At 41.5% G+C, this 15031-nt stretch overlaps 1 protein-coding gene and 1 pseudogene across 1 annotated transcript in view; one reads left to right on the top strand and one right to left on the bottom strand.

Annotated features, from left to right (window-relative positions):
- The first annotated feature begins 3065 nt into the window (after nt 1-3065).
- UBE2W (ubiquitin conjugating enzyme E2 W) overlaps nt 3066-15031 on the top strand; it is a 53645-nt gene continuing 41679 nt past the window's right edge. Inside the window, exons 1-2 of the mRNA XM_027772995.1 lie at nt 3066-3089; nt 9184-9275. Coding sequence (XP_027628796.1) covers nt 3078-3089; nt 9184-9275 — 104 coding nt within the window. The 5' untranslated portion in view covers nt 3066-3077. The remainder of the gene's footprint in view (nt 3090-9183; nt 9276-15031) is intronic.
- LOC102471734 (elongin-C pseudogene) lies at nt 6091-6638 on the bottom strand (annotated as a pseudogene).

The following is a 15031-nucleotide window of genomic DNA, read 5'->3' as shown; positions in this document are numbered from 1 at the left end:
TGGTCTATGGACCCGTTACTGACTGTGCTCTTCATTTTATGTCTCGGGTACTGCTATCTTAGTGTGCTTTTTTGCCACCTGCTGCTGAATACCTAAATCTGAGTAACTTATAAAGAATAGAAGTTTTTTATTTCATGTTTTTGGAGTTCCACGTTCAGGGACCTACATCTGGTGAGGGTCTTCTTGGTGGGGACTCTGTAGAGTTCTGAGGCAGCGTAGGGCATCACATGTAAGCCCCATGTATCTACTTTTTAAAATAAGCTACTAGGAGTCACTCTGGCTCCCTTAGCTACTAGGCTGTGGAGCTGGCCCTAGAATATTGGCTTTAATTAGGAGTATTTCATGTGATGCTCCCCTTGATGTCCTTATCCAACCCCATAAACTCCTGGGGGCCCCATCTCGCGACACCTTAATCAGGTAAGTTTCTTCCTCTTATACCAGTGCAGTGACTCACCAAATTTCAACACATTTGGGGGACACATCCAAATTGTAGCAGATGTGTTGGTAATTTCTCTGGTTTTAGTAAGCCAGTATAGTTAAAGAGCCTATAAAGCAATAAATGTGAACCAATGCTAATGCCAGCCTGAAAATGAGATGGGATTCGTTACATCAAAATAATGTGATTTATTCACTAAGATAAATAAATCCAATCATTAAGTAATGTGGAAAGGGAGTTGGAAAAAGGGAGACAGCAAGTAAAGGAGAGAGAAAGAGGGGAAAGAAAGAATCAGCTAGTGGTACAGTAGTGTCATGCTGCTCCATCAGTGCTGGGTCTGTATAGAAGATGGTGGGTTCTGTTCCCTGGTCATCCTGTACACGCTGAGCATGAACACCATGATCCTGGCTGGCCGGCTGGGTCTGGGGGCGACAGGATTGTGGTGTGGGACCCTCTTGGGGATGCTTGTCTTTCTGTCTTTTTTTTTTTGGAGAGGTTTTCGCTATAGGGCGCGTGCGCTCGCCAGACAGACAGAGACATAGAGACAGAAAGCGAGAAATCACCCCCCAGGGGGGATGGTCACGCCGCAGTCCCTTCTCCTCCATTCTCCTCTTGGGATCTTGGGCACGCATGCACACGCGCCCGGCATGAGATTTAAGCCACCGGGTCCGAGACGCGAACCACGGTCGACTACGTGGGAGTCCAGCGACATAGCCATTACACTAACTGCTGGTTCCCTCTGTCTCTCATTTTTATGAAAGAAAAAAAAAAGTTAAAAAAAAAAAAAAAGAGGGCAAGAGTGATTAGAATTGGGGCAAACAGGTACACGCACCTGGTATATTTTTCAAGCCTTTGTTTCTGGGATACAAACCATTTAGTCAGCCATGTGAGATCCTACCACCTTAATCACCATGCCACCAGCTGGCCCAACATTTTAAAATTGATGACTTTTTTCTTTTAAAAAGAAATTTTTGCTATAGGGCACATGCGCTCACTGGAGAGATAGTGACAAAGAGACAGAAAGGGAAAAATCACGCCCCCTGGGAGGGTGGCCACCCTGAAATCCCTTCTCTATTCTTCTCTTGGAGTTTTGGGCACTGGCATACACGTGCATGCCCAGTGTGAGTTTAAAGCCACTGAGTTCAGGACTCAAACTTGGCTTGACTACATCAGAGTCCAGCGACATAACCATTATGCCATCTACTGGTCCCCAAACTGATTACTTTTTACATTGTTTTCCTCTTGTACATAAACTGTAGCTTGAGCTTTCCAAGGGTTTTAAATTTTATGAGGCTAAGAGTAATACTGGCTCATCAGGAAAGTCATGATGCATTTTTGCATAGAAAAATAAGGCATGACTCTCCCACATCCTAATAATATGTGTGTATTGAGACCAGCAGTTAGTGTAATGGCTATGTCGCTGAACTCCCATGTAGTCAACCATGGTACATTTGTAATTAACATTCCTGTACCTCTCCAGTATAGGGACAGACCAGGGTGATACTTGGTTGTGACTACTGGAACTCTAGTTTTTCATGTTCTCTCCCCTTTTGCGCCCTATGGTTTTTTGGTGCTTCTGCTGCTTTAGTTACAGGAGTTACCTTCTAGAGCTGTTTTCCATTTTGCGGTTACCTCAGCCTATAGCTGCTCTTTTACTATGATCTGGGAAAGCGGGCCAGTATGACCGTGGTGTTTCTGTAAGGAGTAGGGGGAGTATCATTGCTTTTGCTGGTCTTTGTCCTGACACTAGTGTTTCTCAGATACTTTTGTGGATACTCACTCTTCACGGTTAGAAGGTGAATGCCTCCTCTTGTGATTGTGATTATATCTTCCAGTTGACTGTGACTTCTAAGAGTTATGCTAGTTCTATGGATCTTCAAAGGAATATGAATTTTCATTTATCTTTACATTTCACTCTTTGATTCCTTCTCTTCTAGTTCTGTGTCCACAGAGAACCAGGAATTAGTTTCTTGGAAGAGCCAGAGGACTCTCTTGGGCCTAATAATTTGCTCCAAGATTTTTCCTGCCCTCTACTGAGCTATTGTTCCAGAAAGTATATACACTTAAGGGTGAACTCTGTTCTTGTGAATAGGCCAAACAGATATTTTGTTTGACTTTGTATCTTTAAAAACTATCTTAGTAGTAAATAGTTACTGATTTTATTAGTGAGCTTATTGCTCATTAACCACCAAAATGCTCGCTTTGCTTTCTCTTTCTTGCAAGGGATGTGACTGTCCAAGATATCCAACTCCCTAGGAGATAACAGCGTGGGGCTCACCTGAATTGTCATTTTAATGTAATGACTCCACCACCTCAGTGAAAACATGTTCCATTGAATATCTTGGATTCTGACTTGGCTATACTGAAATGAACCAGTCTATGGTAGTCTCTTATGGAGGGAAGATGGAGCAGAAGGTCCTATTTGCATTATTTATTTCTGGGTAACCCACAGCTCTAGCAATTTACTGAACATCCATCATCTAACACAGTATGAAGAGTTAAGAATCAGAGTGGCTTAGTTGGATGGTTCTGGCTTAAAGTTTCTTTTCTTTTCTTTTCTTTTAAATTTGCTATAGGCGCTTGTGCTCCCCAAAGAGAGACAGAGAAAGTGAAAAAGTACGCCCAGGGACTGGCAAGTGATATGGTGGTTAAGGTGCTGGACTCCCACATGGCAGACCCGGGTTTGGGTACAAACCTAGCGACTTGCTTTCTTACTTTTCCTCTCTGTCTCTGTCTGTCTCTCTCTGGACAAATTAAAAAAAAAAAACTAATAATAATCATTAATTAAAATAATTTTAGGGGGAAGAAAAAGAAAGTACCCCCTAGAGGAATGGGCATGCCCTAATCTCTCCTCTATCTCCTCTCAGATTTTGGACATGCATGTGCAGTGTGTTTTTTCAAGCTGCTGAGGCCAGGACTTAAACATCCCAGTTGGCTGTGTGAAACCCAGCCACCTTAGCCAGCGTTGCCATTGACTGGCCTGCAGTGTCTCTTGAGCTTGCAGGCAGGTATTGTCCAGGTCTACATCTGTTAGCTTGACTTCAGTTGGAGGATTCGCTTCCAAATGACTCGCATGTTTATTGGCAGGTGACTTCAGTTCCTTATGATGTGGGCCTCTGAATCGGTCTGCTCATTAACGTGATAGAATCCTCCATAGCAAGTAACCTGAGAGACTGATCAAGATGGAAGCCATCGTTTTGTTTTGTTTTTCTTTCTTTCTTTTTTTTTTTTGGGGAGGATTTTGCTATAGGGCGCGTGTGCTCGCCAGACAGACAGAGACAGAGAGACAGAAAGCGAGAAATCGCCCCCCAAGGGGATGGCCACGCCACAATCCCTTCTCCTCCATTCTCTCAGGATCTTGGGTATGCACACACATGTGCCCGGTGTGAGTTTTAAGCCACCAGATCTGGGACGCGAACCACAGTTGACTACATGGGAGTCCAGCGACATAGCCATTATGCTAACTGCTGGTCCCTTTTTTGTTTTGTTTTTAAGAGGTTTTTGCTATAATCACGTGCGCTTGCCAGAAAGAGAGACAGAAATCGAGAAATCACCCCCCCAAGGGGGATGGCCACGCCACAATGCCTTCTCCTTCATTCTCCTCTCGGGATCTTGGGCACGCACTCACATGTGCCTGGCGTGTGTCACTGGGTCCAGGACTGGAACTGCGGTCGAGTACATGGGAGTCCAGCAGCGTAGTAGCCATTACGCCATCTGCTGGTCTGGAAGCCATCGTTTTTTATAGCGTAATTTGGGGAGTGACATACCATCACTTCTGTTGTATTCCAGTGGTCACACAGACCATACTCTGGTACAGTGTGGGAAGAAACAGCACAATAGTGTTAATGCCAAGAAGCAGAGTTAACTGGGAGTGCTTTTGGAAGTTGGCTACTACAGATCCCATTATGAAACATAAAAGTAGTTTCAATGTAGGAACAAAGGTTTTCCTTTCTCTCTCTTTTTTTTTTTTTTTCTTTTTCTAAAATTTTGACAGAGGGCATATACACTTGCCAGATGAGAGAGAGAAGAGATAGCACTGCCCGCTGGGGTCTGGTCACATTGCAGTCTCTTCTCTTCTATGTCTCCATTCCGTTGGGATTTGGCCATACGTGTAGCTGTGCGCATACTCATGTTTCTCACACAGTTAGGCTCAGGACTTGAACCACATAGTTGACTGGGATCTGGCTCCTTTAACCACCATGCTATCTGCTGGCCCCAGTAAAACTCTCATCTTGTTTCAGTTGGTAGCTATGTATTTATATTCTCGCTGCACCAACAAGGGCTATCTTTCCTGTGCTAGTTAAGTTACCAAGATCTGGAGGATTTTTAGAGCAGAGGTTCCCAAAATGTGGTCATTGAAACAAGGTTTCTCTGAGATGTTCTACACTGAGAGGGTTCCATAATCATGTATTTTATTTTATTTATTATTATTATTTTCAATTTTACTAGAGAGGGAGACAGGGAGAGAGAAAGAGGGAAAGTGAGAAAGCAAACCAACAGATTTGGGACTTAAACTGTGGTTGTCCACATGAGAATCCAGTACCTTGACCCCATGCCACCTGCTGACCCAAGGATTCCATTATTTTTATTTATTTATTTTTTAGAGGGATTTTTTTCTATAGGGTGTATATGCTTATCAGATGGACAGAGAAAGACAGAGACAGAAATCATCCCCCAGGGAGATAGTCTCCTGCAATCCCTTCTCCTTTCTCTTCTCAGGATTTTTGGGTACACATGCACACACGCTGGCCTGAGTTTCAGGCCTCAGGTCTGGGATTTGAACCACGATCAGCCAGCAGCTAGGAGTCCAGCAACTTAACTACTGAGCCATCTGCTGGTCCCAAGGGTTCCATTATTTTTTGAAACCTCATGTCACCTTTTTTTGGAGAATCTTTGTATGAGTTAGTGTATCAGAAGTTTATGAGAAGTCTTGTGTTGAAGAAACAAGTTTCTGTTTAGCCCAATTTTTAAAAAAGATTCTCTTGATTACAGAACCTACATTTGTTAAAATCAGAAGAACAAATTAAAAACCCTGTTCTAGGGGCCAGCAAGTAGTATGGTAGTTAAGACGCTGGATCCCACATGACCAACTCTGTGGTTCGAGTTACAGACCCCAGCAGCTTGAAAAATACGCTGGGTGTGTGGGCACACATAACCAAAATCCTGGAAGGAGAATGGAGGAAAAGGGATTGTAGCATGGCCATTCCCCTGGGGGATTTCTCACTTGCCTGCTGTCTCTCTCCAGTGTGTGAAGCACATCTTATGGCAAAAATCTTAAAAAAGAAAAAAAAAATCCTGCTCTGATGTAGAAGTTTGTTGTAAACAAACTTGATTCAAAGCAAATTATTTAGGCAAATTTATTTCCATATCTTGAATAATTAAAGTCCTTAACTAATTTTTAGTCTCTAATTATTTTGCACTTTAGGGAGCAGCTGGAGTCAGCAGTTGTATGTAATCATTACTAAGATATTTCAACCACAATATCTTATTTTTATTATAACTATTATATTGCTGAATCTGAGGAAAAGATTTTAATTCATAACATTTTTGAGTCTATTACAGTAATTTATAGCAAAGAAAGGAGTTTTTAAATCTAGTGGTGTTAGATGACTTTGAACTTACATAACGATGTCATGAATTTTTTTTATTATAATTTATTTTATTTGACAGTTCAGGAAGTTCACAGCCATCAGCAGTTCCAGTGCAATTTTAGGTGCAATTGGGAATTCAGGAATCTCGGTGGAGCTGTTAGTATAGCAAACCTTGTAGGTAAAATACATGCATACTTTTGATAGCACATGTGAAAAAAATCTCTCTAAAATTGACTTCATTGGTTTTGTTCTTAGCAAACTGACCTGGGCCACTCAGCATGGCTTTTTTGTTCCTGATGTTAGTGCATGTTCTCTTTTTACAATAAATTCGTGACCATCAGAAGATACCAATTTGACATATGTGGCATCAGGGCCTTCACAGCCACCATAGGTTTTCTTCTCTCCATCCATTGTGTTCTTATGAACTTCTACTTTGCACTTCTACAGGAACTTTAGTAGTTTTTCGTCAGTGCTGTAGTCACCGCAGTGGAGTCCCCGCCTACCGCCACAGTCCCTAATCCAGGGCCACCATCCCACAGCTGCCTACCTTGGTCACAGTCATGATGTCATGAATGTAAAAGACCTAAAACATTGCTATATTGATATCATTGCCCCCCAATATCAGAAATTGGTTTTGTTTTTTAGTTTTGGTATAGGGTGCATGTGCCACCAGAGACAGAGAGAGAGAAAGAGGAAAACACAGCTGCCTACCTTGGTCACAGTCATGATGTCATGAATGTAAAAGACCTAAAACATTGCTATATTGATATCATTGCCCCCCAATATCAGAAATTGGTTTTGTTTTTTAGTTTTGGTATAGGGTGCATGTGCCACCAGAGACAGAGAGAGAGAAAGAGGAAAAAAACGCTTTTCAAGCTTTTGGGTCCGAGACTTTTTTTTTTTTTTTTTTAAATAATATTTCCCATTAACTTTTTATTTTTTATTTTTTTTGGAGAGGTTTTCGCTATAGGGCACGTACGCTCGCCAGACAGACAGAGAGACAGAAAGCAAGAAATCACACCCCCTCCCCCCAGAGGGGATGGTCACGCTGCAATCCCTGCTCCTCCATTCTCCTCTCGGGATCTTGGGCACGCACGCACACGCGCCTGGCATGAGTTTGAAGCCACCGGGTCCGGGACGCGAACCGTGATTGACTACATGGGAGTCCAGCGACATAGCCATTACGCTAACTGCTGGTTCCCTGGGTCCGAGACTTGAACTGCACGGTCGGCCAAGTGGGATTCAGCTGCCTTAACCACTGTGCCAACTGGCTGGCCCCTGAAGCCAGTTTATAAGCTGAGCTCTTGTGTTACGAACAGAAACCCATGTTTACCTTATTTACTTCAAGAACATAATGCTTATGAAGAACCTTTACAGGGCCAGCAGGTGACGTAGTGGTTAAGATGTTTGACTTCCACTGACCGACTGCGTTTCAAGTTCCTGGTGGCTTGAAACTCACACTGGGTGTGTGTCCGTGCACGTACCCAAAATCCTGAGAGGAAAATGGAGAAGGGCTTGCAGCATGGCCATCTCCCCAGGGGATGATTTTTCTCTTTCTGTCTGTCTGGCTATTGCACTTGCCTTATAAGGAAAATCTCTCAAAAACAAAACAAAACAACTTTACAATCTTGTATGCAATTATAATAACACTGGTTATTCGATTTGTTTTAAACCCATATATTAGAGGCTGTTCTGGTTTTGTTTTGTTATACACTGGGAATGAATGTCCACTGATGTTAATGAGGGAAGAAGGGAATGTAAAAGCTGTACAAATAAGAATGGAAAATATGTAGCCATTTATGGCATCTAGAATGTGGGAAAATAACCTTACACATCTCAGGCCCTGCTGTGTTGTACAATAAGTTATGTTCATGATAGTAACCTTGAAAGATTAAATTATGTACAGATGATCTGAGTCAAGAAGACAAATACAGGGGCCAGCAGGTAGCGTGACGATTGAGGGGCTGGACTCCCTCCCACATTGCTGACCACGGTTTAAATCCCGGACCTGGTGGCTTGCTTTCTCACTCTCCCTTTCTATCTGTCTGTCTCTGGTCAAAGATGAAGGATGGTGATTGTAACAATTAAAAATAAATAAATCTTTAAAAAACCCCAAAACCAAATACGGGGCCTGGCAGGTGGTATGATGGTTAAGGTGCTGGACTCCCACATGACCAACTGTGGTTAGAGTCCCAAACCTACTACTAGCTTGCTTTTTCATTTTCCCTTTCTTTCTCTCTCTGGTCAAATTAAAAAAATAATGGCAACAAATAAAGTTAAATAAATATTTTTTTAAAAAAGAAAACAAGTACAAGGACCAGCAGATAGCATAATAGTTATGTTGCCAGACTCCCATGTAGTCAACGGTGGTTCGAGTCCTGTACCTGGTGGCTTGAAACTTACACAGGGTACGTGTGTGTGAGTTATAGGTTAAGATCTATAACCTCAGTAGAGTAGCTATGAAGTCCTGAAGAAATTTGATGCTTGGTAGATAATTGATTGTCCTTCATAACCACTTTGTAGCAAAAATGTTGAAATGTTTTAACAATAGATTGTGCATTATAGGATATATATATATATATATCAATTTTTGAGAATTATATACAATATAAAAGATATAGGGCAAAGGTATCAGCATTTAGAGGTGATTATTCAGTGATTTCTGGAGGACTGCAGGTGGCATGGTGATTAAGGCACTGGATTCCCCATGACTGACCATGGTTCGAGTCCTAGACCTGGTGACTTGAAAAACCTTGCTGGGTACATGTGCATGCGTGTCTAAAATCCCAAGAGGAAAATGGAGGGGAGGATGGCATGGTGTAGGGGGGGGGGGTGATTTCTCACTTTCTTTCTCACAGTATCTCTCTCTATCTCAAGTCTCCTTTCTGGTGAGCACCTGTACCTATGGCAAAAACCTTTAGTGGAAAAAAAAAGGATATTATACTATAAAAAAAGAAAAAGTACAAATTACTCTTGATGTTCTTTTCTAGAAACGACTTCAGAAAGAACTGTTGGCTTTGCAAAAATCTCTCTCTATCTCAAGTCTCCTTTCTGGTGAGCACCTGTACCTATGGCAAAAACCTTTAGTGGAAAAAAAAAGGATATTATACTATAAAAAAAGAAAAAGTACAAATTACTCTTGATGTTCTTTTCTAGAAACGACTTCAGAAAGAACTGTTGGCTTTGCAAAATGATCCACCTCCTGGGATGACTTTAAATGAAAAAAGTGTTCAAAATTCAATTACACAGTAAGTATTTAATTTTTACTATTTATTTATTTTTAAAGAATTATTTATTTATTTTTATTCATTCATTATTTTAATTTGACCAGACAGAGACACACGGGCAGGGGGTGTGTGGGTAAGTGAGAAAGCACGCCACCAGGTCCAGGTCTCAAACCATGGTCAGCCACGTGAAGAGTGTCCAGTGCCTTAACAACCACACCTCCTGCTGGTCCTAGTATTTAATTATTATTATTATTTTTTTGAGAGGTTTTTGCTATAGGGCATGTGCGCTTGCCAGAAAGACAGAGAGAGACATAGAGACAGGAAGCAAGAAATCACCCTCTGGGGGGATGGTCATGCCGCAATCCCTTCTCCTCCTTTCTCCTCTCAGGATGTTGGGCACCAACGCTGACACGTGAGTTTAAGCCACCGGGTCCGGGACTTGAACCATGGTCGACTATGTGGGAGTCCAGCAATATAGCCATTACGCTAACTGCTGGTCCCCTAGTATTTAATTTTTAAAGTACTTTTATTTTTTTGTTACTGATGTAATGAAAATATAAAATTATTTTCATACTTCATTGTCATACATTAAGAAGTAAATAAACATACCTTATTTTATGCATTTATATTCATAATTGTTTTATATTACTGTATCATACACATTGTTGTATAATTCACAAAGCAATTTTTTAGAATTATTCATTTAATTTTATTTATTTTTTATTATTATTCAATTTGGAGAGAGAGAGAGAGAGAGTACGTGCACATGCGCCCAAGTCCAGGACTCAAACCATGATCAGCCATGTGGTAGCCCAGCACCTTAACTACCACACTACCTGCCGACCCCATAAAGTATTTTTTAAAAACCCTGTCTTTCATTAGTAAGTTTTTAAAAAGTTTCTTGCTAACAGGGTAGCATTCAAAAACTTTTGTGTGAGTTTGCAAATGGCATGGTGATTAAGGCGCTCAACTTCCATATAATTGACCACAGTTTGAGTCCTGGGCCTGGTAGCTTAATATCATGCCAGGCGTGTTGTACTTGTGTACTTAAAATCCCAAGAGAGGGGTGGAGGAGAAGGGATGGAGAGGTGGCCATCCCCCAAGGGGATGATTTCTCACTTTCTCTCTCTCTGTCTGTCTCTGGCAAACACACACACCCAATGGCAGAAACCTATATAGATAAATAAATAAACTCTGTCTGACTTTGTTTCTGAATTGATTCTCATATACAATAGTGCAGTTTAGTGTGAGGTTATCTAATTAAAAATTAGGACATTAAAGAGAGTTACAGTCAAAGGGTATCCCATTTCCTTACTGTATTACTTGCGTCCACTACAGGATGTCTTGAAAGCCAAACTCTCACCAGTCTCATTAAAAAGAAAGTTTGGGGCCAGTTTGTGGCATGGTGGTTAAGGGGCTGAATTCCTACATGATCAACCATGGTTCGAGGCTTGAAAATCACTCCAGACATGTGTGCGTGCATGCCCAAAATTCCTGGAGGAAAATGGAGAAGAAGGACATGCTCCCTCCTCCCGTGATTTCTCACTTTCCCTTTATCTCCAGTGAAACACATATACCTTATGATAACAATCTTTTTAATTTTTAATTTTTTTTTTTTTGAGAGATTTTCTCTGTAGGGCGCGTGCACTCGCCAGACAAACAGAGAGAGACATAGAGACAGAAAGCGAGAAATCACCCCCCAGGGAGGATGGTCACGCCGCAATCCCTTCTCCTCCATTCTCCTCTTGGGATCTTGGGCACGCACACACACACGCCCGGCATGAGTTTTAAGCCACCGGGTCCGGGACACGAACCGCGGTCGACTACGTGGGAGTCCAGCGACATAGCCATTACGCTACCTGCTGGTTCCCAACAATCTTTTTAAAAAAAAAAAAAGTGCAAGAAAGAAAGAAAAGTTTCAGGACCAGCAGATGGTGTAAAGGCTGTATCACTGGACTCCCATGTAGTTGACCGTGGTTCGAGTCCTGGACCTCATGGCTTAAACTCACACTAGGCACCTGTGCGTGTGTGCCCAAGATCCTGAGAGGAGAATGGAGAAGGAATTGCAATATGGACATCCTCAGAGGGGGGTGATTTCTCGCTTTCTGTCTGTCTGTCTCTCTGTCTGTCTTGTGAGTGCACATGCCCTATAGCAAAAACCTATCCAAAAAAAAGAAGAAAGAAAGGAAAATTTCTAATAAGGATGAAAAGGTAAAGGAGGAGTAGAAATAGACACATGACCATGGTTCGAGTTCCAGATCCAGTGGCTTAAACTCACGCCAGGCGCATGTGCATGTGTGCCCAAGATCCCGAGAAGAGAATGGAGGAGAAAGAATTGTGATGTGGGCATCCCTTCTGAGGGGCGATTTCTTGCTTTCTGTCTCTCTTTCTGGTGAGCACACATGCCTTATAGCAAAAACCTCTCCAAAAAAAAAAAAAAGAGAAATAGGTAGACACGTAAGTGTTCTTTCCAATTCAGCTCTTTCCTCAAAGTCGAGCCAAAGGCCTTTCTCAGATATTTTTAAAGACATTTTTTAGAATTGCTTATTCATTTGTGTTGTTTATTATTTTACTTGCTATAGGGCATGTGCACTTACCATGAGGGTGGGGACAAATTGAGAAAGCAAGCTGCCAGTTCTGGGACTCAAACCAGGAACTCATGGTCGGCCATGTGGGAGTCCACCACACCACCTGCTGGCTCCAAGGGTGCCCTTTCTTTAAAAATGAGCATTTGAGGGGCCAGCAAGTGGCATAGTGGTTAAGGAGTTGGACTTCGATATGTTCAGCTGCATTTCAAGTCCTGACTTGGTGGCTTGAAATTCAGGCTGGGCAGGTGTGAGCACATGCCCAAAATCCTGAGAGTAAAAGGAATTGCAGTGTGACCATTGCCCCTGGAGGGTGATTTCTCACTTCGTTTCTCTGTCTCTTTGTCTCTCCATCTCTGTCTCTCTGGTATATGCTCTATAAGGGGAGACAAAAACTCAAAAAAAAAAAAAAAGTGTTTGATGGACCAGCAGGTGGTGTGGGGTGCTGGACTCCCACATGGCTGACTGCGGTTCGAGTCCCAGACCTGGCAGCTTGCTTTCTCACTTTCTTTCTCTCTCTCTCTGGTCAAATTAAAATAAATAAATAAAAGTTAAAAAATAAAATTACTTCTTTAAATAAAAAAAGTGTTTTTTAGAGTATTGCTCTGAGATCTCAACAATCAATAGCTTCAGTCCTTGCTGTACCTTTGATTTAATAATTTTGTTAGTAGTAAATGTTCTGAAATGGGAGAGGGATTTAAAATAATTAATCCTCCACTTAAAAAAGAATATCCAGGGGCCAGCAGGTGGCGAGGTACTGAAGGTGCTGAACTCTCACATGGTTGACTGCAGTTCGAGTCTTAGAGCTGGCAGCTTGCTTGCTTGCTTGCTTTTCTTTCTTCCTTTCTTTCTCTCTCTGGTAAGCACATGTGCCCTGTAGCAAATTAAAAAAAATAATAACAACGACAAATAAATATTTCTTTAAAGAAAAAAGAATTTCCAAAAGCATAGAAAAGAAACCAATAAAATAAAAATTAACTATAAAGCAGCACGTGGGACTAATGGAGCCAATTCATATATTTAGCTGTATTCTAGTTCCGGGAAGTAAAAGTGACCGAACTTAGGGACCAGCAGATGGGCTAATGATTACATTGTTGTACTCCCAATGGCTGACCGGAGTTTGAGTCCTGAGCCTAGAGGCTTGAAATTCAACCGACCATGTGTGCATGCATGCCCAAAATCCCAAGGGAGAATGGATGAGAAGGGATTGTGCTGTGGCCAACCCCCCTGGGGGGACTGATTTCTTCTTTTCTGTGTCTGTGTCTCTTCAGTAAGCTCATGCACCCTGTAGCAAAAATCTCTCTTAAAAAAATAAGGGACCTAAATTCATGTAATGGGAAATACTTAATATTCCCAGAAACCATTTTAGTTACCTTTGACATTTGAGTCAAGTACTTATGACAGGGATCAAAGAATTTTTTTGTTTTGCTTTTTTTTTTTTTTTTTAAAAATTTTTTTTTTTTTTTAAAAATTTTTTTTTTTTTTTAAGAATTCTTTTCTTTTATTTATTATTATTCTTCAGTTTGACCAGAGAAGGACAGGGATGGGGGGGTAGGGAGGGAGGGAGAGTGAGTGAGAAGGCAAGCTGCCAGGTCTGGGACTCTGACTACATTAGGCCATGTGGTAGTCCAGCATCTTAACTACCACATCACCTGCCTTCCCCAGAGCTTTAAGAACAGGAATAATGAGGCCAGCAGGTAGCATGGTGGTTAAGGCACTGGACTCCCACATGGCCGAATATAGTTCAAGTCCTGGACCTGGTGACTTGCTTTTGCTTTTTCCATTCTCTGCCTTTCTCTCCATCTCTCTCCGGTTAATTAAATATTAATAATAATAAGTAAAATTGAATAAATAATTCCTTTAAAGAACAGGAATGTTAAGAATGAATATACTGAATGGATATATTAACTACCAAAAACAGTACAGATCTATAGCTCTATAAAAACATTGCTGAATTCTCAATTTCCCATTTATGTCAAACAAAATTTGGAACAACTGATTTTTTTTTTTTTTTTATGGTTTTTGCTATAGGGTGCATGCGTTAGCCAGAAAGACAGAGAGATAGAAAGCAAAAAATCACCCCCCAGGGGGTATGGCCACGTCACAACTCCTTCTCCGTTCTCCTCTCGGGATCTCGGGCATGCACGCACACACGCCCAGCATGAGTTGAGGCTGCCAGGTCCGGGCCTCGAACATGGGAGTCCAGTGACATAGCCATTACACTAATTGCTGGTCCCAAAAAGTTTGTAGAAAATGTGTATTATGGATAAATTTTGCATGGAATTCGATTTTTTTTTTCCCTAAATAAGCATACACTTTAATTCCATTTTCCCACAAATGTCTTCAAGTCCCTTGGATCTCATTATGTATATACAAATATTTCCAAACCTGAACACATCCAAAATTTAGAATATTTCTTTCTTGTCCCAGGCAGTCCAGATAAGAGATCCTCAATCTGTGGATGAAAACAAAGTTGGCATACATAGATGCTTTAGAAATCTGTCCTGTACTTTATTAAACAGAACACAGTAAGAGAGGGAAAAGCAGTATAGTGCCTTGCTTAGTCATCAGAGGATATAGACTGATGTCAGCCTAGCATCCTTTTTCCTATTTAGTCTTTCCTTAAATGCTGGTGAGAAAATAGGTCTGACCGCTCTGTCGTCATTGTTTATACCTACTCTTTCCATTCCTTGATCAGAAAGGCTAGCAGGTGGCATGGTGGTTAAGGGCGCTGGACTCCCATATAACCAACTGTGGTTCGAGTCCTGGATCTGGCGGCTTGCTTTCTAAATCTACCCCTCCACTGTCCCTTTCTGGTCAGATTAAAAATAAATAAATAAAGTTAAATAAAATAATTCTTAAGATAAAAAGAAAGGCGATTGACTAGTTTAATATAATCTATAAAATTTTATCAGTCATTAGAAAAATATGAATCAGGTAGGACGAGCACAGGCTTCGGTATCAGTACACCCACATTTGGGTTTTTATGTTGTGCTTGATTTCATATCTGGGTACAATTTAACTCTGTCCTTTGCTTGCCGTCTAACTTTGATCAGGCTATTTAACCCCTGAGTGTCAGAGAAGGGGCTAGGGCACGGAGTGTTTTACCCACTCAGGAGTTGTTGGGAGTATGAAATGTGATGTTACATGATTCCTGGCCCAGTTGCCTGGCATAGAGGAAGAAGTTGACGT

This window comes from Tupaia chinensis, unplaced genomic scaffold (assembly GCF_000334495.1).
Source record: "Tupaia chinensis unplaced genomic scaffold, TupChi_1.0 Scaffold000002_1, whole genome shotgun sequence".
Classification (NCBI taxonomy): Eukaryota; Metazoa; Chordata; class Mammalia; order Scandentia; family Tupaiidae; genus Tupaia; species Tupaia belangeri.
Note: the sequence above shows the minus strand (reverse complement) of the source record. Positions and strands in the feature narration are given on the sequence as shown.